The sequence below is a fragment of the Elgaria multicarinata genome, chromosome 1 (genome assembly GCF_023053635.1).
Source record: "Elgaria multicarinata webbii isolate HBS135686 ecotype San Diego chromosome 1, rElgMul1.1.pri, whole genome shotgun sequence".
Classification (NCBI taxonomy): domain Eukaryota; kingdom Metazoa; phylum Chordata; class Lepidosauria; order Squamata; family Anguidae; genus Elgaria; species Elgaria multicarinata.
The window spans coordinates 150,663,458-150,687,061 of record NC_086171.1 but is presented as its reverse complement, the minus strand read 5'-3'; the positions used below and the strand labels follow the sequence as shown (position 1 = coordinate 150,687,061).

At 43.0% G+C, this 23,604-nt stretch overlaps 1 protein-coding gene across 1 annotated transcript in view; it reads right to left on the bottom strand.

Annotated features, from left to right (window-relative positions):
* Positions 1 to 23,604, bottom strand: part of TRABD2B (TraB domain containing 2B) — a 338,890-nt gene that overhangs the window by 81,292 nt on the left and 233,994 nt on the right. Inside the window, exon 4 of the mRNA XM_063118425.1 lies at positions 8,227 to 8,401. Coding sequence (XP_062974495.1) covers positions 8,227 to 8,401 — 175 coding nt within the window. The remainder of the gene's footprint in view (positions 1 to 8,226; positions 8,402 to 23,604) is intronic.

Here is a 23,604-nt window from a genome sequence, read left to right as displayed (position 1 = left end):
ACCTAATGTCCTGGAAGAATGACTGTGCTTCAACAAACAACACATCTGATACTCAAGAGCTCTGACATCCCAAATTCTGCCAACAGAAAATTCAACTTCGATGAACACAAAACCATGTAACATAAATAAATTATACAATTTTAGATTTATTGGTCCAGTTCAAAAGTTTGTTTCACACAATTTTCATAGCCGCGACACTTTTCAAATTTACTTAATTTTCTTCCTCTTTAAAAATGTTTGCTGGCAGCAGCATGTGTGAATGGATGTGTCGGAAAGAATACCTCGGATTCCTGGAAACGTGTCTGGGGAATTGTACTGGTCTAGAGATGGGAGAGACATAAGCCCCATTGACTCCACACTTCTAGCAAATGAAAAGATGAGGGAATGGGAGTGTGTCTGATACCCCAGCCTGACATTGTCACCCTTGCTGGCTCCATCCCTAATGTCCATGCATTTGTCAGAACAACACAAAGGGGAGCATACACAGTTTGATATGGATGGGGCCAACGGGCACCCAACTCTGAGGGCAAGGCCAATAGGTACAGTTTTGCTCACTACTCCATACATTTGCTGTATGTGTAGACAAGGGAGCACATGGGGCAATAAATTATGCTAAATGACAAAATTCTACCCCCTGACCACTACAATCCACATCCAGATCTTCTTGGTTTTTAAGATTTCAACAAGGTCCTCTGCATGGCAAGAGAGGGCTGCAAATTAATCTGGCTCTATTATTAAATGCATGGCAAGAAACAAGAGAGCTTCGGCTATGGGGCGGTATATAAATTTAATAAATAAATAAATTTAATAAATAAATAAATAAATAAATAATAGTGGCAGTTGGAATGACTAGAACATGCTTCTGCTTATCTTTTCCCCTTCCACTGCAGAATGTGTGTGTATATATATACATATAGCCCTTAGATAAATTAACAGGTTCTCCAATCACACTGGATCCAATGGAATGAAACACTTTGACTTGACAGAGTTACAGAGCAGTTTCTAACTTGCTGAGCAATCCAAGACATCCACATATGCCCCAGCTACTAATGATGTAGCCCAGATCGGTATCCCTCATGGAATCCAATCACATGTTTGTTGCCATACAGTATGATTTCCAGACTCTGACTTATTCTTGTAGATATTCCTGGAACCTTTCCAATATTTGTGAGCATAAGAGCGTGGTATATTTCAATGCAGAGTTTGGTTTTGAAAAGCAATCCTATGGGTTCCCCAAAAAACGAAATTTGAGCTCAGCTGTAATGACGGTTTAGCACTGCAATCATGTAGTACATGGCTCTGGGGAATAGAGGCATTTCAGAGCAGAATATGGAAGCCCAATACTGTCTTGCATTGCAGGTAATTGGGAGATATAACTGCAGTTTTACTTAACAGACTATCCAAGGTGTAACAAAGTTGGAGGACACTGTAGCGTCACCTGCTATTTTAACACAGTGGCTAAAACTGGGGGCTGATTTTAACTTTAATCTTTGCTCTGCCACAAACACCTGGGATAGCCTTAGGCAAGCTAATCTCTCTCTCTCAGCCTCTGTTTTCCTGTGCACTATGGAGGTAATAATGCTGGCCTACTGTGTCATAAGGATTACTGAATAATGTGTTGCAAAATGTTTAGAACACTTGAAATTGAATATGTTAATATTAAGTATTATTAAGTATTAGAAAGTCTTAACAGAGAATGCAAACATGTATAAGCCCCTGCCTGAAGACTACTAACAGAGTCACATGAATCTTATAGCCCATGCTGATTATCTATAATTTTACGTTACAAGAATTAGGTTTCACACAACAATGTACTGTATCTCATACTATTGCTGCTACTACTACTACTACAATACTACTGCTACTACTAATATGATTATGATCATCAGCATCATTTTATGGATCTGAAAAGGTGCTTTAGCAGTGGGCCAGCTCACACAGTCAATACATCCCTCTGTATGATGGCATTCCAACAGTCACTGACTGCATTCACATGGACAACGTATTATGTGACCCAGCTGCTTCACAGACATAGCTGCAGCTACTTGGAAGTGTTTATATCATTATTGAAGTGGCTGAACATTTTGCTGCCTTAAGCTTAGAAAATGTCACCAGGAAGTTACAACTGTGACAGTGACTTGTCTCACAGCATCTAAAACTAAGCTCAAAAAGGCGTTGCATCACTGCATTCAGTTTTGGGCTACTCTAGTGAATTTAATGCAATGTCCAATGTCTCTGGCACATCCTGGAAGAATGGCTTAGGGAGCAATCCTATATATGTTTAGACACAAAAAAGGGTCCTATAAATCCTATAATCCCCCAGAATGCTAGGAGTTGTCAGACCTTGCATAGGATTGCATCCTTAAGCAGAAAGCTGCTGTTGCAGGGATACTAGCACTGCAAGTCTTAAAGATTTTATAAGCTACAAAGGAACAGCTCATAGGGTTGAGCTGTAATATAAGCACAACTTTTAAAAAAATCTTCTGGAAGGGTTTATCTGAATGGGAAGGGGTTAAATTATTGCGGTTCAGACATTCATAATCTCTTCAACGCAAAGTTTCCTAATTGTCCGCCAGGATAGATTGCTTACCCTCTAGACTAGGGTTATTCATTACAGTAAATGTTTACTTCTCAAGAATTTCTGATACAGCTCTGATGAAGTTCAAACTGACTTATAGTGATAGTAAAAATCACAAACACTAATTAAAATGGAGTATTCCTTTATCTCTGCTGCAAAGTCACCCTGACCTCTGACCTCTGCAGCAGCAACTTCTTTCTTAGAAGAGAACAAACATAGCAACAATCATGTTGCAATGCCTTTCCAAAGTTGACTATAGATATTAGCACTCTGATCTGAGTGGTATGATCTGGTTCCCCCAAGTTGCTAATTCAGAAGCAAAAGTGGGATGTAAAGGAATTACATTTATGGTAGCAGAATTTAACAGCAGCAGGGTATTTGGGAAGGACCAGGGTATTGAAGATAGCAGTGGATGAATCTGTCAATTTCGGTTTCCCTTGCCTGCCCCCACTGCCCCCAGTCTTAAATTTAGTTGGTTTTGAACTTTGGGAATTTCTCCAGATTTAAGTTCAGCTCATCCCAAATTCTGAGATTTTTTAAAAAACAACAACAGCAACAACAACTTTGCCTTAAAATTTATAAGCATTTATAAGCAAAATTTGGAAAAGTGTGAATTTTGAAGGATAACTGAGTTTTGGTTTTCAGAGACTCGGTTCGGACAACACAATAGTCAACGGTTGATTAAATAGCCCATGGCAGACTAAATAGTCCACCGTTGACTATTATGTCATCTGTCGAAGTTAAACCACGCCACAGTTGGATATTTCCCTGAAATAACCAATGCAAATAATCAACGGTGTGCAGAGTTGATTATCCGCACAAACGTTGATTACAGTGTCATGTGGTGGGCTCCATTGATTATTTCCCATACCTACAGAGTCGTGAGGCAAGAGCAGCAGAAATCCCGGCTGCTCTTGCCCAGCAGGGCTCTATAGGCATGGGAAATATTCCCGTCCCCAGAAGCACTTGGGGATTTGCCAATCATGCCATTCCTGGGTGAAGCACCATGATCGGGCAAGGGACATGTATGTCCCTTGCTCTCATCCCCGCCATGGAGGGAAAGTGCTGGGGACAGGGGAAGCAGTCTTTCTCCATCACATCCCAATATGGAAATCAGGAACCAGCACCACCATTCAATGGCCATTCTCTTTTCCATAAGCCCTTTGGCAAAGCTAGCTGCTGACCAGGGATGTATAGGATGAACCTCAGAGAGGTGTCACAAAATGACATGGAGAATCTAGTGTGTAAAAACTGAGCTCTTCAGAGATACAGCTGCAGCATCCCAAAAGAGTGGCCACTTGTTGTTCTCCAAAACAGAGAACAAAAAGGACCTGTGTTAATTTATATGTATAGTTGCAAAATTAGAAATAATTACTATAATTTAAATAGAAATACAATACATCTCACCATACTAGGGAAGACTGTGACTGTCCACTTGGTCTGCTGTGCAGATAGCGATCCTAACTGTTGGCGGGCAACTTCAAGACCCCCATTCTCCCTTATGGTTCTTTAAACCTTGCTTGGACTGGAGAGCCCTTCAAATAGAAGGTACCTTCAAATAGAGGACTGTTCTCTGGAGGCCTTCAAATTAGGGATGTGCTCCGCTTCTCTTCGGTTCAGGAGCGAGGCGGCCTAATTCGCCTCCGGAAAAGGCGGAGGTGAAGAGAGTCAGGGGGGCTGCGGATCGAGGGGAAGAGGATCGCCTCAATCCGGAGCTTCGCCTGCAGGTAAGTGGGGGGGGGGGAGGGGGACTAATCTGGCGCTGCCGGCGCCGCCATCCATGTGGCGGCGGCGGCAGCACCAGGTGAGGGAGCAGGGAGGAGGGACACTTACCTTCCTCCATCGCGGGCTTCAATTGAGGCCCAGGTTGAAGCCAGAAGTGAAGGCCGAGGCCTCTTCCGGCTTCAACCGGGGCCTCAATTGAAGCCCGCAAAAGAGGAAGGTAAGGGGGCGGGGGGCTGGCCTACCTGGTGCCGCTAGCGCCGCCATCCATGTGGCGGTGGTGCCAGGTAAGGGAGCAGGGAGGAAGGAAGCTTACCTTCCTCCATTGCGGGCTTCAATTGAGGCCCCGGGCCTCAATTGAAGCCTGCGACAGAGGAAGGTAAGGGGGCGGGAGCAGGGGCGGGGGCCTGGCCTACCTAGCGCCACCGGCGGCGCCATCCATGCGGCAGCAGCACCAGGTAAGGGAGCAGGGAGGAGGGACGCTTACCTTCCTCCGTCAAGGGCTTCAAATGAGGCCCTTCCGGCTTCAACTGGGGCCTCAATTGAAGCCCGCGACAGAGGAAGGTAAGGGGGTGGGCTTATCTTGCGCCTCTGCCGCCGCCCATATAGTGACGGCGGCGAAGCAGGATCTCGCTCCGCAGAGCGGAGCGGGAGACAGGCGGAGCGGTGCAAAGAGGATCGGGCCCGACAGGCGGAGCGGCGCAAAGAGGATCGGGCCACGAAGTGGATTGGGGGGTCCATGCATGCCCCTACTTCAAATACAAGAAGGTGCATAAATCCAAACTTTCCCATAGACTTTTCATTTGTGAAAATTTATGAAAAGTTTTATGTATGGAAAGCTTAGTATGACCCATAATTGTATTTAGGAGATGCAGTTGCGGATAAAACTTAAAAAGATTTTTAAAAAGAAAAAGAAAAAGAAAGCTTGGAAATTTAATGAAACATGGGATTTCCCCAATTTGTTCTTGAAATACATAGATGTCAGAAATATCTCTGCTGTGCTCAATTCTTCCTCAATAGCCACTGACACAACACTTTTATCTGATATTTTTCTTTAAAGTAGTCAATGCCATAACCCAACAAATCACAAACAATTCTAATCTAATAATGTATACATTCCAAACCCACATCAATATTGATTTCCTACTCATTGACCTGCCATCTTCACAGCTGCTAATTATTAACTATTTTTAATAATCCCATGATTAATGTGATTATATTCCTGCGGTGTCATCGACTGAAGAATGAAATGCTGGCAATTGTAGAGAATGAGATGGCCTATTTGACCAATAAATCACTGGCTCCATACCACTGGGTCCCTTTTGTCTTTCATGCCATATCCTGGCAATAAAGAGATGATAGAATTACCATTTGTTTTCTTTGCAGCATGGCTTACATTAGCTGTGACCAAAGGAGAACAAACTTTTTGCACAACTTTCTTTTCCACACTTTATTGAAATGATGCTGCTCAATAAACAGCATCTGTTTTCAGTTTGGGAAGGAGGAGGGAGGATCACTCCAAGTGTTTGCGATCATCTCATTCTCCCAGGGTAGAGCAGATCGCAGAAACCTGACACTCTAAGTGGATATGCATGAAGTAGGCTTGTACCTATTGTAGAAACATGTTGGCTCTATGGGAGGCAAATAATAAATTGGAAACTCCAATACTGGACTGAGGCCAGAATACATACAGGGGACCAGTGTGTATTCCCACATGCAATTCATATGTTGTTTCAAAATATCCCCCCACCCACTTTTTCTGCTTGCTCCCCATCCTCCAAGAAATGAATAATGGTTGGAGTTCATTTTAAGGTCTCCTTAAATGAAAGGTCTAAGTGGCTAAATTTGGATCCAATTTTATGTCAATATTCTAAACATGAGATTGCTCGTTTTGCTTCACTTCAATAGAAACATAGTTGCCAGCTGTGAAATTCTGGATCTTGTTCTAATATGGCATTCCAAATCCCTCCTCGGCAGCAAAGTTAGCAAAAAGACGTGTTCCTAGACTTAAACTCGAATCCACTTTAAGCTAATGGGATGCCCTTTACGAGATGGTGCTTCGTAAGTCTGCTGCAAATTAGTGCATAGGCAGGCAACCTTCTGTTATGTAGCAAACACGGTTACAAATAGTGGCTAATGCATTTCCTCCTAAGATTTTGTGGAAAGGCTGAAAAATGTGTATATGTAGCTTACGGAAGAGGGAGGGATGTGTGTATATATAGCCTACAGCAGCGGTTCTCAACCTGTGGGTCGGGACCCCTTTGGGGGTTGAATGACCCTTTCACAGGGGTCGCCTAAGACCATCGGAAAACACATATTTCCAATGGTCTTAGGAAACTGTATTGACTGAACTATGTCATGTATCATCTTTTGTATTATTAAAGCTATTGTTATGTATTATTTTCATTAGCAAACCATCCCGTGACAATGGATCGTGTAGAGAAGAACGAAAATAATTTTATGGTTGGGGGTCACCACAACATGAGGAACTGTATTAAAGGGTCGCGGCATTAGGAAGGTTGAGAACCACTGGCCTACAGGAAAAGGGAGATAGCAATTGTCAAATAGTTTCTCAATTGCTGCACATGGTAAAGCAACTGACAGTGACTTTTAATTTTTACAGAAGCCCATTTTAATTCTAAGACTTGTATAGGATTTTAGACTCAGTTCTCTAGCTCATCATGCCAGCAAAGGAGTGCTCGGACATTTTGCCTACTGCGCCAGCAAAACATGGTAACCTGTAGCATAATCCAAACACTGAACATTAAGCTAGACTGTTGCACAGGCATAAGAAGCTTCATCAATGGCAATACCATGGTACAATACAATGCACTTCAAAGTTATTCGACAGACCTGTTACATGACATAGAAATGAGTGGAGATGGGGAATGCTGGGTACAGGTTAGAATAAAACCTGGGATGACTTGTTCTGAAAGCATATAGTAAGTCCACAGTAAGTCCCACCATTCACAATATCATCTTTCAGATAACATTGCATTGCACACAAAAGATGGTAGAACAGACTCGTCTCTACTTGCCTTCCACAGATTCCCACTGCAAATAATGGGGGCACTATAAAAACAGTGCTGTCTTGAATCTGGATAAATATTTATCATGAATGACTTATTCTTACCTTCCACAAACCGTTGTGATACAAATCCTTAAAATCATCACAATACCTCAATAGCCCTGTGAAGTAGCACTCCAACTTTACAGATGAAAAATTGAGGCAGAGAGATAGGGACTAACCCAAGGCTGTCTTTAAACAGAAAATTGAGCTCAGATCACAGAGGCGCAAGTCCAGACATATGTTTGCTTGGCTGCACTGAGTTACATGAATGGATTCTGATTCAGTGCAACTGGAAACTCAGTCATGAATGACTGAGAAAGATGCCAAAGAATCTTACCAGTTTTGGCCCAGAAACAAGCTTTGGAGCTTGTGACACTCACTTCGAAAGAAGATGCTTTCTTCTCTGGCTCAGTAAAAATCCACTCCAGAGAATACCAGGTTTATGTTCCCCCACTGCTTGCCATGGCAATAGCACTTGAAAGGAGGACATCTAGCAAGATCTTGCATTGTGGCTACATCGTTCAATAGAGATGGAGAGGAAGGGACAGGCCTCCCTCTTTCGCCTCCCCATGTACTGCCACTGCCCCCATGACTGGCCTGTTCAATAACCTTCAAAGGATTGAAAGGAATTTTGGGGTTGAGATGGCGAGCAGGGAGACTGTTTCGGGAATAGAGAGAATGATGGGGAGAATGGAGTGACATGCAGGGGAAGAGGAATTCCAAAGTTGGATTGGCTCAGAAAATAAGCTGAGCTATTTCTGTGTGTGTGTGTGTCTTTGTGTGTGTGTGTCTTTGTGTGTGTGTGTGTGTGACTAATGGATTTGGAAGTCAACAAAACAATGTATTCAGGCCCTACCTGCTCCAAAGGCAAAGAAGAAACTCTTGTCAGTGTTCTCTCTTAATAGGGCCATCACTCTTTTCCCCATTCTCTCATTCCTCTTGTAGATGAGTTCCTGCCGGAAATAGCTGTCAATCTCTTGTGCTGTAATCTGCTCATGTGGAGGAAGGGTTGTGTTGATGAAATTAGGGAGCTGAAATGGAAAGCAAGAATAAGTGTCAGTGAGAGGGCATGCAAGAGAAAGAGAAAAAAATGGTGACATCAATTGTGATGGAAGATCACTGGAGGATGGGAAGAAGTTGGCCCCTCTTCTGCCTGCCTGTGGCAGTTTCCTGCTCTTTCAAACGATTTACTACGAACAGAATATGCACTATTTCATGCCACCACAACTCAACCTCAAATGAGGTTTCAGGGATGAAGTTGCAAGGAAATTAGTCAGATGACTATTGGCCAAGTACAAGCTTTTGCTGTGAGTAGCACAAACAAGATTGTATGCACCAGTCCTCAGTGGGTAGCATGCTGATTTATTTCAAGAAAACACAAAGTCCCTGGGGTTACAAAATAAGCCAAATTAGCTCAAATAAGCATTGGGAATTCAACCATGATTCATCAATGGGGGAACATGGTTTGTTTGTTTAATTTAAACAATTTTAACAAACAAACAAACAAACAAACAAGGCTGCCAGAGTGGCTTAGGGCACAATCCAAGCATGCTTAGACAGAAAAAAGTCACACAGCTCACAGCATTCCCCAGACAGCCATGTGGTCTAAATATGCATAGCACTGTGCCCTTACACAGATTAATAATAAGACAGTCCCTGCCATCAGACTTACAACCTAAAACACAGACATGACACAAAAGGAAAGGGGATAAGGAGGGAGGAGAAAGTAAAAAAGCAAACCCAGCAGCTAGTTTTAGTTACTAAATCCTTATAGGAGTTCTTTCAGGCAGAGAAGGGCAAAGCGAGATCCTTGCAATTGTTCTTTTCTTGGCTGTTACATGGAGCCAGATTGGTTACATATAACATATAATGACTGTTTGCACATTTCACTGAATGTGAGTTCACTCTCTGGGCACACACATATAGATGATAGGAAGAATCTGTCTATGACATGCATTTGTACCTGATTTGTACACAAGTACTAGAATTCTACTTAATTCAGGGTTTCTACATACAGCTCTACATGCATTTAATGAACATGCATATTGTGGTGTGAACTGATGAACACATGATAAATTTATGTAATTGTAGTAATGGGAACTGATAGGGTTAAATTTAAAATCTTCACTATATTGAGTTGGAGTTAAGATTGCACCCTCAGACTGTTATGTTTTACTTTCATTTTCCTACTTGTCTTTTTTTTTTTTGCTTCTTATTCAATGAACAGCTGATGACTTTGGCTTACAAAACTAGGAGATCTTGCCTTCTTTAGAGGTGAGGAACATAACATAACAGTGGTAATGAGAAAATCTAACAATTTAATCCTATGGGACAACTGAGGAATTTAATGCAGCTATTTGTACAGACTATAGGTAGGGTGACCAACTGTCAGGATTTCCCTGGATTTCTCCTGGTTCTTGTTCTATCATTGATGTCTGGGGGGATTTTCTGTAATTTTCTATAATGTCCTGGAAAGACTTGCTTTCCCCCTTTAAGACCGCCATTAGCATGGTGGGATGGAATGACGTGCTTTCTGGAGCTGTGTCATTTTCCTCCCAGTGCTCCAATCAGGGCCTTAAATGGGAAAGTGTGTCATTCCTGGACATTATAGATAAGGCCCCAGTTGGAGCAGTGGGGGGTGGGAATGATGTGCTTCGCCCTCCTCCACTCCAATTGAGGCCTTTAAGGTGGTGGTGGTGGTGGTGGTGGTGGTGGTGGTGGTGGTGGTGGGTGAATTATGTGCTTTTCAGAGGGCTCTGAAAGCTGTTTTCCCAACCCCCCACTGGGTGTCCTCTTTTTTGGTTTCCCAAATATGGTCACTATATGGGCCACTATTTTCTGGAAAATGGAATCACTGATGGAGATAAGTAAGAAGTTGTGTATCTTCAACAGTTTTGTAGAAAAGGGGGTGTATATGAAGGGCTATCAGAGGAAAGTCTTCTATTTGACAGCATCCTCTATGTGAAGGACTGTGCAGTCCAAGTCCTGTTTAAAGATAAAAAACCTAAAAAAGGGAGAGCAGAAAGGTCCTTGAGTTTGCCCACCAACAGGTAACAATTGGACACCAGACTGAGTAGGCACACAGGTCACCTAGTCAGTGGGTAATCGAGTGGGTACAGTGTCAAGTAGTCTTAACCCCCATTAGTTTGCAACCCATATGGACCTGGTCCTGTATTAGGTTGGAAGTCAATGAGGGGAATGTGTATCAAACTTTCTAGATGTTTATTTAGCTCTGCCTTCTTTGCACACCCAACATCCATACTTTGATCAGAACATGTGCATAGGTAAAGGTGGCCATAGGTTTAGGGTGACCATATGAAAAGGAGGACAGGGCTCCTGTATCTTTAACAGTTGTATAGAAAAGGGAAATACAGCAGGTGTCCTTGGTGTGCATGCAACACCTGGTGAAATTCCCTCTTCATCACAACAGTTAAAGCTACAGGAGCCATGCCCTCTTTTGTATCTGGTCACACTAGTATAGCTCCTGTAGCTTTGACTGTTGTGATGAATATAAGAGCCCTGTCCTCCTTTCCATATGGTCACCCTACATGCATTCTACTTTATAGTGGTGTCCTCTATTTCATAGAATCATAGAATCATAGAATAGCAGAGTTGGAAGGGGCCTACAAGGCCATCGAGTCCAACCCCCTGCTCAATGCAGGAATCCACCCTAAAGCATCCCTGACAGATGGTTGTCCAGCTGCCTCTTGAAGGTCTCTAGTGTGGGAGAGCCCACAACCTCACCAGGCAACTGATTCCATTGTCGTACTGCTCTAACAGTCAGAAAGTTTTTCCTGATGTCCAGCTGGAATCTGGCTTCCTTTAACTTGAGCCCGTTATTCTGTGTCCTGCACTCTGGGAGGATCGAGAAGAGATCCTGGCCCTCCTCTGTGTGACAACCTTTTAAGTATTTGAAGAGTGCTATCATGTCTCCCCTCAATCTTCTCTTCTCCAGGCTAAACATGCCCAGTTCTTTCAGTCTCTCTTCATAGGGCTTTGTTTCCAGACCCCTGATCATCCTGGTTGCCCTCCTCTGAACACGCTCCAGCTTGTCTGCATCCTTCTTGAATTGTGGAGCCCAGAACTGGACGCAATACTCTAGATGAGGCCTAACCAGGGCCGAATAGAGAGGAACCAGTACCTCACGTGATTTGGAAGCTATACTTCTATTAATGCAGCCCAAAATAGCATTTGCCTTTCTTGCAACCATATCACACTGTTGGCTCATATTCAGCTTGCTATCTAAATATGAGCCAACAGTGTGATTTAAAGGGTGATCCAGTCCAAAGCAGATTTAAAGAATTGTTCTTACATTTCAGTTTCATGTTTTCATTCAGTGCTCTTTGTTTGGGTCTTCAATGAACAGCTTATAATTAGTACCTACAAAAATGTACAGATTCTGCCTTATTTAAAAGTGAGGAGCTGAACAGGAACTCTGTAAAATGTAGCCCCCTGCAAGATGACCAGAACACAACACTTTTTGACCTCCAGAAGAGCTGCAATATGAGATTCTGATGGAGAATGGAAGAGAGAGAGAGAGAGAGAGAGACCGACCGACCGACCGACCGACCACAATAAAAAGGACCATTCAGAAAAGACAGTGGTGGCAAGAACTTCAGCCTTCTGCCTTCAGTCACATCTGTCCAGCAGCAGTTCCACAGCTATGAAGTGACAAAAGCCTGAGACCTACTCCTTCATTCTAGCCCAGGACTGTGAAGCATCAGACAGGCCTGACACAGACCCTAATTGCTAACAGGCAGATAACTAATTTATTGGACTCCCCCTCCCATTGTTTTGAGTTTAAAAAAAACAGATTTCTCTTAAATTGTATATTTATCTTAATTGTCCCTCTTACTACCTCTCCTCTTTCCACTTCCTTGTTAAATAAATCCTTGTCAGTGAATATGTTTAACATCAATATCAGTTTTGTTCAGTTTTCAGAGTTTCAAAGTCATGTTTTGGTGGGCAGATAAGGAAAAACATGTTGGAACTCTATACGTGGACAGCTTTTGTTTACAATGGTTTAGGTAGAACCAGAGGGCTAAGTTCTACTCACGCGTTCAGAGGAGTAACAGTACTTTTATGAGGAATTGCTTGACTTTTTTTTTTTTTTTAGAAAAAACCATTCATGGATATTGATCTCATCAAACTGGGAAAAGTACATTATTTCAACAAGATGCATATCAGCTTACCAAGTGGGTGGCAATTTTCATTAGGAAAAACTCATGGGAGGAAAGGTTTAAAGCTTCCTCTGTCACAGCCCTGATCCAAATCGAGGTCTCCTATTCATAGGATGACAACACACTATTAAGGGAATGTATAGTTTGTCCCTTAAATACATTATTATTATTATTATTAGTAGTAGTAGTAGTAGTAGTAGAAGAAGTAGTAGTAGTAGTAGTATCCCACCTTTTGCCCAATACTTGGCCTCAAGGCGGCAAAACACAAAGCAAAAGACTGAGGAATTATTAAGGAATTGTTAACTCCAATGGTCCCCTTGTCTCAGGCATCCCAGCAAGGGAACAAGTGGCACTATGTATTATCCACTACTAAAGTGGGAGGCAGGTTACCTGTAGCATGACCTAGCTAAGATGTTTCCTTATTCTGTGTAGGAAAATTGACCAACAAGGAAGTCATGTTGATTTATTTTTTTCTGTCTCTCTTCTAGATTGATTTCATATTTAAATTTTAGCCCTTAGCTAGACGAGGGGTTATCTAGGGCTGATACCTGGGATCACCCCTCTGCATCCAGATGACACACAGGGGATCCCGGGCTCAGGCAAGGATCAACCCTCTCTTGCCCCGGGATAATGGGCACCACTTTTGGCCCAGTATTTCTCGTGGTCTCGGGCTGAGCCCAAGACCACAAGCATGTGGCCCATGTAAGTGGTTTTTCCCAGCTCCACGCACAATTACTTGTGAGGAGCCAGGAATGCTGCACCCATGGGGAGATGGGTGGGGAGATGCAGGGTGGGGAGATCGGGGGCAGGGTGGGGGTATTGGAGAAATCTTTTTTTTAAAAAAAGCACCTGCGCACACGAGCATTCGTGCGCATCTGGCCCTTGAAAAAAAATGGCGGGTGCAACGGCTCTCCTCCAGAGCTCATCACGCCTGACGTCTAGTCTACAGTGAGATCCTGCAATAGTTGCATTGCGGGATCTCCCCTCCTCTTGCCCAGATTTTCATTTAGGTTTTAGTTATGGATCAAGGCCTCCAATGGGTGTTCTAAGGATGATTCAGCAGGCACTCTGTTTTTTATTCATATCACCATGCTCAAGCCCTATCGTGAACATGGCTGTCTGTGGGACATTGATGAAATAGAAGTCCCCCGCCCCAGGAGTGGGGCTCCATGATAGAACAAAGATTGCTTGGGAAAAGCTATAATAGTTCTGCTTGGGGAGAGCTACATTTCAATGAATTGCTGACCAAATGAAAGAGTAAGAACAATGTTGAGATTGGGCTAAAGCGTTGAAAAGGGGCTACGGAAGCGTAACAATAAACAAATGTCTGGTGCTGTGTTATACTTTGATTTACAAGATTCACTCCTCAGTATGCACAGAAATCTAGCTATTAGCGAGGTTCAAGTCTAGTCCTTTAATAGTAGTAATAAATCAAGGGATAGGGCTCCTACCACAGTAGCTGCCAAACGTTCCCTGCCATTGAACTGTCATTCAATTCCTCTGAAAGATCCCTCAGAAGAGCTTATGTCCCTTTAGAGGAAGAAACTGTACTTGATTTTCAAGGGACACAGTAATTTTGAAATAATTTCTGAGGAATAATATGTAAATGATGAATCATAAAACCTCACATTCTAATATCCTTCAGCGTGCTTTTTGATATGGTTTATGTCATTTCCTAAAAGGTCTTCAGATATTAGATATTAATCTCCTTCATTGCAAACAGACATTAGAAGTGTACTGCTATCTCATCCCTTATCACCCCCCCAAAGAAAATGCTTTCACTTTCTTCTCCTGAGTTCTTATGACACCTTTGACAATCTCTTTCATTTTGCATCATTACTATGATAGCATAGCCTCCCCAATGCACCTCAGAGGCCATTTTGGAGTGTCCAAAATAGCCCCAATTGGACTTAAGCCGCTTTGGGGCTTGCCCACCTCACTTCAGTACCGAAGCAGGATTCAGAGCCCTGAAGCGTCTCAGCCTTTGCAGGATTCCTGGGTGCCAATCACATAGCAGGCAACTCAGAAAAACCAGGCTCAAGGCCAAATGGAAGTCGGTTTGACTCCTGACTCACTCCCTGCCTGCAGTTCCTGCCTGCCTGCCCTGCACCCCCCCCCCCCAAAACCGGAACCACTACCACTGGGATTACTTTCCTGTACTCTGTGGGGACAAACTAAAGGAAATGGCCCTTTATGGTCACCACAGTCTATGAGTTGCATAAATGTTTCTGGGTTGCATTACTATTATGCCTCACCATTAGCTATGCAGGCTAGAGCTGATGGCAGTTGCAGGGGAACATCTGGAGGGCCATAAGCTACACACCCCTAATCTAAATGAAGTTTCCAGATCTTGTAAGATCCTGTGAACTTTTCTGGAGGCAGTCAGAAGCAAATTTATTTATTTATTTATTTATTTATTTATTGATTGATTGTATTTCTATACCCCCCAATAGCTGAACCTCTCTGGGTGGTTTACAAAATAGCACTGAGCCAAAATAGCACTGAGCCAAGGATTTAAAACTTCTGACTTGAAATTGGAAGGGTAGAGTTAAGAGGGTGAAAAGTGGAGCAAAATCAATCCCCTTTCTTTGCCAGTTTTGCCTCCACTGCCAGTTTTGTAGTAGTGACAGTAAGAAAAAGTCTTTCTCATGGCCAATCGTTGCTGGTTGTCACCAGCTTTACCCTGAGCAGTCATCTGGAAATAGCGTAATAGGATCTACACTGCTGCTTATAATGGTTTATAATGGTTATAACAACTGTTCAGGCCCAGGACACATTACAAATACCGTTTTCATACCGTTTTAAAGTGTTATATCCTGCTTGGTGTAGATCAGCCCCAGGGAAACAATGCTAGCTGTTGGTATTAAGAGCTCTCCTTGTTGCTATTGCTAGTAAGCCCCCCCCTTTATCTCCACACAAATATCCCAAATATCCTCCCCCACTTTACCACCCAAGGACAGAGGAGCATTTCTAGTCGATAGTAGTTAGAACAGAACAAACAATTTATTTAACAGTGGGCATGGCTGGACCAGGGGGCTGGAGGGCGAAGATATCATGATATGATGATCGCAAGATCCCCCCCCCTTTTAGCCCACACACGGCATGCGAACTCCAGGGAGGACGGAGGACATTTCACCTGCGATTTAAAAAAAAATCAAGATGAGTTCCTTCGAAAAAGTAAGGAGTACTTTTTCGTGCTCCCCCCACCCCACCCTGATGGGCACGGAGCTCCTGAAGAGCTGCATGCCCCATGCCTGGGTCCCAGGTCCTCGTGGTTACTCACGATGAGCCGGAATGAAAATGGGATGCCCGGCCACACCTCCCGTGGTGTTGGGATCATCCGCAGGAAGAACCAGGATTAAAGGGTAGGGCCATATCCCGGGGAAAGGGAGGGATCATCCCTCCCTGCTCCCAGGATCCCCTGTGCGTCATGTGGATGCACAGCAATGAACCAGGGATGATTCCCAGGATATCGCCCCGTCTAACCATGCCCAGTGACTTGCTGGCTCAGGCCCTCCTCTAGACTGTGGGAGAGGAAATAAGAGGGACAGTGCTTGAACAAAAACTCTAGGACTGGTAGTTTGAGAGACAGAAGGAATTGTGCTTCCCTATCAACTGCAGGGCCTATAGTGGCTTTTTGTTTGCTTTTTTGCAGGCATTTCTTATACACAAGTAGGTAGAACCAACAGAGGAGGAGAGACGGGCTAGTTCCATAGTGATCAGCGACATTGAGGTCCTAGGAGCAGCAGGGCCAGCGCTGCTGATAGGATTTACAAGCCCCAGAAAAATGTGAGAAAATGGGTTAGGCTTCTGGTCTCCAGGGAACATAAAAGAAACGACAGTAAATCTTAGGGATACAGAACAGTGTCAAAAGCTAATGTTGTGCATAACTAACTTACAAGCATACCATGCTGCTATGTCTGGCTACAGATGCAAATCCAGCAGACGGAAACATAAGAGGCTGGAAGGAAAGGAACGAAAAAGGAGCCAAAGAACACCAAAAAGTTCTCTATTTCTTTTCAAAAGAGACTAGACCTTTCGTGGTGTGTATATGTGTTGCAAGTTTGTGCCAGCCCCAGAGAAATTATGCTTGGATACTGTTCTGTTTAGCAGATATGCTGAAGCTAGTACTCTGGTGGGTTTTCAAGGAAATATACCAAAAAGAAGCAGCTACTGAGAGCGTTTTTCTACATTCCCCATCTTAAAGATACACAACAAGCAGCAAAGGTTAAAATCTGAAGTTGTCCAATTATGATTGTGGTTGTCGTGTGAAAAACATTGTTTTGGGAATTCACTGCAGTTCTCATCTGTGCGAAAATGTAAAAATCTAGTGCTAACGAAGGTCAACAAAGTATTGCATTTTATAAATTCACCGTAAATTATATGACTTGGACATAGAAGACACCTGCTTGCAGTGATTTATGGACTTTCATAACATCTGGCAGAACAATTCATGGTTATTTCATCCTGAAACAAGGAAATTAAAGGTGGACAGTGTGGGACTGTGCTGTTACTAAAGTGATAACCGCTGCTGCTGGCTCAACAATTTGTTACAGGATTTGTGAGCTTAGTTAGGAAGGCACTCCTCATTAAACAAGACAAGAAGTGGGTAATTAATTGTGCACATGGTCTAGAGTGTCCAGACTGAGCTCAGCCTTCTAGTTCTATGGAAGAATCTACGCAGGACTGGAGAATGAGGTTTCTAGGAACCTATGAAGAGTAGCCTGACACACTATTTTTAATGTAATGGCCAATTGAACATTAGCAGGATGTAGGATACTTGGGTTCAAGGACCATTTTTTCTTTGGAGTGGCTGGGCAAATGTGGGAAAGCTTCAGCACTCCAACTGTAAAATATGTATAATAGTGACCTACCTTTCAGAGTTGTTGTGAAGGCACATGTACTAAAATCATAAAGTACTTCACAAATTAAAACGGTGCTAAAATTAAATATTATTATTATTATTAGTAGTAGTATTTTCAATTATGGCCATTGCTAGACAAGGGTTTAGCCCGGGTTGACACCCGGGCTCACCCCTGTGCATGCAGATGACACACAGGGATCCCAGTGTCAGCCCAGGCTAAACCCTCCCTTGACCTGGGATAACTGGATCCACTTGTGGCCTGGTTTTTCCACAGCCCCGGGCTCAGCCCGGAGCTGCGGAAGGTCTAGCTGGTTCCGTGGCTTTTCCCGGCTACATGGCTTACTCACGAGTAGCCGGGAAAAACCATGCACTGGGCACAGGACTCCATAGGAGCGCTGTGCCCTTCAGGCCAGGGTGGGGAGGTAAAATCATGGGGGGGAGATGGGGGCCGGGGGGGGGAAAGAGCGGACCCGGTGGGAGAGATGGGGGGAAGAATGGGGCCAGGACAAGGAGATTGGGGACGGGGGGGGGAGAAGAACGGAGCCTGGGCAAGGAGATCGGGGACGGGGGTGCGGAGGGGGCATCCGACATGGGGAGCGGGGGATGGGCGGGCGAGTGAGTGGGGGGCGGACATGGTGAGTGGGGGGCGGACGGGCGAGTGAGCGGGGGCAGACATGGCAAGCGGGAGGCGGACAGGCGAGCGAGCGGGCGGTGGGGCATCAGACATTGGGGGAAATCAGGGGCAGGGGGAGCTGGGAACACTTATTTTTTTAAAAAAAAGACTTACCTTTTCGTTGGTGCACTCCTGCACACATGGCCCCTTTAATGTTAAAAAACAATGGCCGATGCGACGGGGCTTTCCCTTACCCCATCGCGTGTTACAACTAGCTAGGGGCGACGGCCCGTGCTAACTGCAGCACGGCCTCGCCCTACTCCCCACTGGATTATCAGGTAGGTCTAGCAAGGCCCTATGATACAAAGTGGAGGTGAAGAACCAAAGATAACAAGGAAGGCAGGAACTGATGGCTTTGTGTCATGGGAAGAGAGAGAGAGAGGCTATTTCTACACCTGCCTTTTCCCCCGGGATCGTTCCTGTACATCCAAATGACGCGCAGGGGATACTGGGAGCAGGCAGGGACAATCCCTCTATTTTCCTGGGATAACCCTTAGGTGTAGAAAGGGGGAGAGAGAGAGAGAGAGAGAGAGAGAGAGAGAGAGAGAGAGAGAGAGAGAGAGAGAGAGAATGAATACATAGTTACTGTAGGTATATCAATTGAATAACATTATGCCTGTGAGCTATTTCCAAATGGACTGGCTATTTGGCTTTGGAGGGGTTCCAAGAAATCCGATTGCTCAAACATACACCACATATAGGATTCAACTAACAACATTATCTTTGCTTTCTCCCTAAAATGCAAAGTACAGTCCCTTTCTGAAACATAAAGGAAGCAAAACCACAATTCCTCAGGAGTATACAGCCACCCACTCCCAACCTAAACAGCCTCCTTCAAGAAGCACTATAAGAAAAAGAGCTTGCGTTTTAAGTGAGTCAGCATTTCCATGAGTGTGATGGCTTTTCCATCATTTTTTTTTTTTTTTTTTTTTTTTTGCTGGCACAGCTAAATGTCCCACATTCTGGAGGTGGTAGATCTAAAACTTCATTTGTATTACAGCAATGAACAGGATAACAATACTCCCTCTATTATTGATATACATTGTACATATCGTTTTACTTAGAAGGAAGCATGCAGATGTTTTTTGTGGAAACTAGGCCTATGAAAAACAGACACACCATAAGTAAAACAGCCACAAGACAACTATCTCTTCAGGAATAACACTTCACCTAACAGAAGACCTTCTTAGGTATCTTAGTTCGAACCTAACCAAACTCTGACCTGCTAGTCAGTAATGGGGAATTCCAAGCCATTGGCTGCTTTCCATATTAACCACAACATTAATACACTGTCAGATATATTATCTCTGGTGAGCAGACTAGAACTCATCTTCCTGCAACATGAAGGAAGCAGAATCTACCCAATACAGACTACAGAGTATAGTGTGTTTAAAAAGAAAAGCAACTGACAATTTCTCAAAAGCACTTTTCAACAAAGACGTTTATCTCGTCCACTTTTTGCAGTGGACATTTTTACCACAGTACTGCTGGCTCCAGGCATCCTGACAAGAGAATAACAGGAAACTGAATTCACTGTGATTTCAGTTCAGGCTTGGGAGGATTAGGAGTGCAGAGGTAATGTGGAACCGTTGTTAAATAAAAGAGTTGCCAGGTTTCCACCCAGAGGTTCTCTTTAAAACAAATCTGCTGTTGAATTAAGAGATGAGCACTATGCAAGGAGCATTTCCTTTCATGCTTTTCCAGTACATAGCCACTAGGTAGAACTGTAGTATAGTGGAATAGCACAAATACATAAGAGAAAATTGTGCTTTCTTTTGCCATCAGAGATAATATCTCATTTCCCCTGCTCAAAACAAAACAAAACAAACCTCATGAAAAATGCTCTTTAAAAACAGAAGTGAAACTGGAGGGTCATGCCATCATCTAAAGAACCTGTAAAAACCCATGCGTAGAGTTAATGAGCCACAAGAAATGCCTTGTGTAGAAAAACTCATAGAAATAGGAAAATGACACTGGGGGCTCATCTACACCAAGAAGGATATTCCACTATGAAAGTGGTATGAAAGTGGTATATAAAAGGCAGGAGCCACACTACTGCTTTATAGCACTATTGAAATGCACTAGCAACTGTTGGGGCCCATTGACACATACCATATACTGCTTTCATACCACTTTCATAGTGTTATATCCTGCTTGGGGTAGTTGTGTCATGGGCCCCAACACTTCTCAGTGTACTTCAGTACCACTATAAAGCAGTAGTGTGGCTCCTGCCTTTTATATACTGCTTTCATACCGCTTTCATAGTGGAATATCCTGCTTGGTGTAGATGAGCCCATTGTTTCACACACCTCTGGCTGTGTGTGAAAGCATGAAGCAGGATTGTGCATGTGAAAAAAAAGAACAATTGTGTATGCACATTGTAATGTGGTCAGCCATTCAATATTATATTGGCAATGTGGTGGTGTGCTAAAACACAGACGTGTTTTGGGACATGTGGAAGAGCCAGTACAGTCCCTGCTTTTGGTTTCCATACCTGAATCCAAACACTTACTTACTTTTTGTACCCTTGGTGTCCTTCCCAATGCATATAAAGTCTTCAAGGATTAACTGTACATGGGAAAATATTTCACTCTGTTAAAGAGGCATTCAGCAAATCCCAGGGAAATCATAACCTCTTTGTATGTTTTATATATATTTCTCTCTACAACAATTAAATGGTCACTTTCCAAGCACTTAAAAATAGAAAAAGCAACATCATCTTTTTGCAAAGGGATTGCAAACCATGCAGCCAGCTTCTCTATCTGAATTAGCATTTTGCTTATATAAGAAAATCTCAACAAACAGAGCTGAAAATAATGCATATGATCCATCTTCAGCTAGTTTTACCTAAATTCCATATTTATTTATTTATTTATTTATTTATTTAGGGAATATCTGAGTTCTGTGTATTGCACTGCTGTATCAGTCTCCGATTAGCTCAGGTCAGACTTTTGGGGCCCAATAAAGCAAGGTTATTCATAACCAAGTCCCATTTGGGGGCAGTCTACACATGGGGAAAGCCCCACAGGGACTGTGGAACTGCGCCCCATCAGTTGGACAACACAAACGTAGGTTCACAGCCACCGCAGGGCTTCCCTGCGATGCTCTGATCTGAAAAAGTCAGGGATGTACCCTGACTTTTTCAAGTGGAGCCATGTCAACATGGCACTTCCACCATGAAACATTGCTCCAGGGCCAATCTGGGGGCAGAACCTGGTAAAAGGTGACCAGCAATTGGTCACCTTCCACCAAAGGCAGAGGCAGCTCTGGAACCTGGATGGCCGCCCCCAAACCCCGTACTCCCTCCACGGCATCAAGATTACCTGCCACCGCCCCAAGAGAGGGAAAGTGCAGAGTTGAGGAGGAAGACAGCCCCCAGGTTATGAATGGGATTGGATTAGTCAATTAGTCATGACTAAATTAGGCAAAGCTCCCATTGATTTCGTTGACTTCTGTTGGACTGTACCATTGATGTCCAGGAACATGGAAATAAAAGTTTAGATTTAGGTTTTGGGAATTATGTCCAATATTTAAACACATGTTTCCTAAAACCTCATAACTGAGACTTTTGAAAGCAGACCTTTGAGAGTTTCAAACATGTGGAAAAGTTCAAGCTTCTCTATTTTTCTTCTGAAACCTGTTGTCTTTCACGAAGGTTTTCTGCACTTCCATTCAAGCTGTCAGAACACTGGAGCATATCATGCTGATCAAAGAGAGAATGTGGCAATGAAGGAGAGACCCTGTGGCCAGGAAGTTATTTTAATATAATATAGGAAAAATGTAATTCTAATTCCAAAGGCATTTCTCTCATTGAATTCTTCCCAATTCCATTAAATAGAACAGGCTCTCAATGGATGAGTTAAGCCTTGGCAGGGATGTTTCCTGACTAGGAGCGGAGTCTGATTTAGTTGGGAAGTTGGGGTTATTGTCCCTAGCATCTTTGTCGGATTTTGTTCTTCCCTCTCAGATGTTTGTGGTTGGAAAAGATGTTAACATGCATTTATCAATTTAGTTTTGAAAAGTCTCAATAGAGTTTTGATCAACAACAACAAAAAGAAAAGAAAAAGAATAATCTGCAGAGGCATGCAAGCTCCACCAGTGAAAAAGATGTTAGAAGGAAAAGAGGAAACATTTATTTGAGTCATAGCTCCTCTACAAGGCGGCTATTTAATGCTAATGATCTGGTTGACAGGTGTTTTCCTGTCCCTATGTGTAGGTGTGGTCCTAGGCTTGATTTATTCCAGCACTAAAATTCTTTATATTACGGCTATATTAATGAAAATATAGCCCCACTGAATATGAGTTATATATATACAACCTAAAATCCACCAACCAGAAAACCCACCACCGGGGAGACTTTTTTTATCTGGGTCAGGATCTGTATTAGAACCATTATCACAATATTTAGATTCTTTCATTCACCACTTTTTTCAATAATGTATTTCCTATATGAGGCACAAAAGATTTTATTAATGAAGTAGGTCAACCAGTTTATCAGGATATAGTTCTAGCTATAATGGATGTATTGACTTTATATTCCAACATTCCTCAAGAAGGAGCCAAATCATAATTGAAAAGACTTTGCATTTCTATTCCTATGTTAGTCCAGCCACCCATTTTTTATACTAATACCTGCTTCAGAAAAGTGCTTTGTGTTTAATGTATTGATTTCTTGATGCTCATGAAACAAGAAAACTTGATTGGCTTCCTATTGATCATTTGGAACAGTTTTGAAGATTCTTGAGACATAGCCTTCATATTAGTGAACCTTTTATCCCACCATTTTTTATGTACTCTTTTGAATATATACTTCAGACTTGCTCTTCATGGTTTTAAATTTTTGTGAACCACCCAGAGAGCTTCGGCTATTGGGCGGTATAAACATTTAATAAATAAATAAATGAATAAATAAATAAATAAATAAATTGTATTGCCTGTTTGATATTTTGCCTGTATGTAGCCACAATACTATATTATTGAATTTAGACTGAGCTTTAACAGGATATGTATTGTGCTCTATTCATTTGTTTTGATACGATGTACAGCTTAACTTTCTATGGTATTTGACTGACTGGTTCTATAACTCTTGCACCTGCAAGATGGTCTTGGTCAGTGTACCAGAAGCTGCTACATTTAAAACAACACCCTACACTACATGTTCCAAAGTGACATTGACATAAATCTGAAATGGTCTATAATGAGAAAAGCAAAAGGAAAATATCCCCAACTTGGTGGCTCATATCAGGCTCCTGGCCAACCCAAGCCCAGCGGATACCTCTTTGGAGGATTTTTCAGCACACCTCATTCCCACAGAAGACATGGGGCAACCTGAAAATGCCTGTTGCATGGATGGCTTACATGAGATTCCAAAGAACCTTTGAATCCAGACCTGCTGTGATTCCTGACTCCCCAGCAGCAGCAGCAGCAGGGATGCTCAGTTTTTCTGCCTGGTCACTTTTCACCCAGAGTTTATACAGCGAGATCTTTTCTCCCAGAGTTTCCACAGCAAGAGTCTAC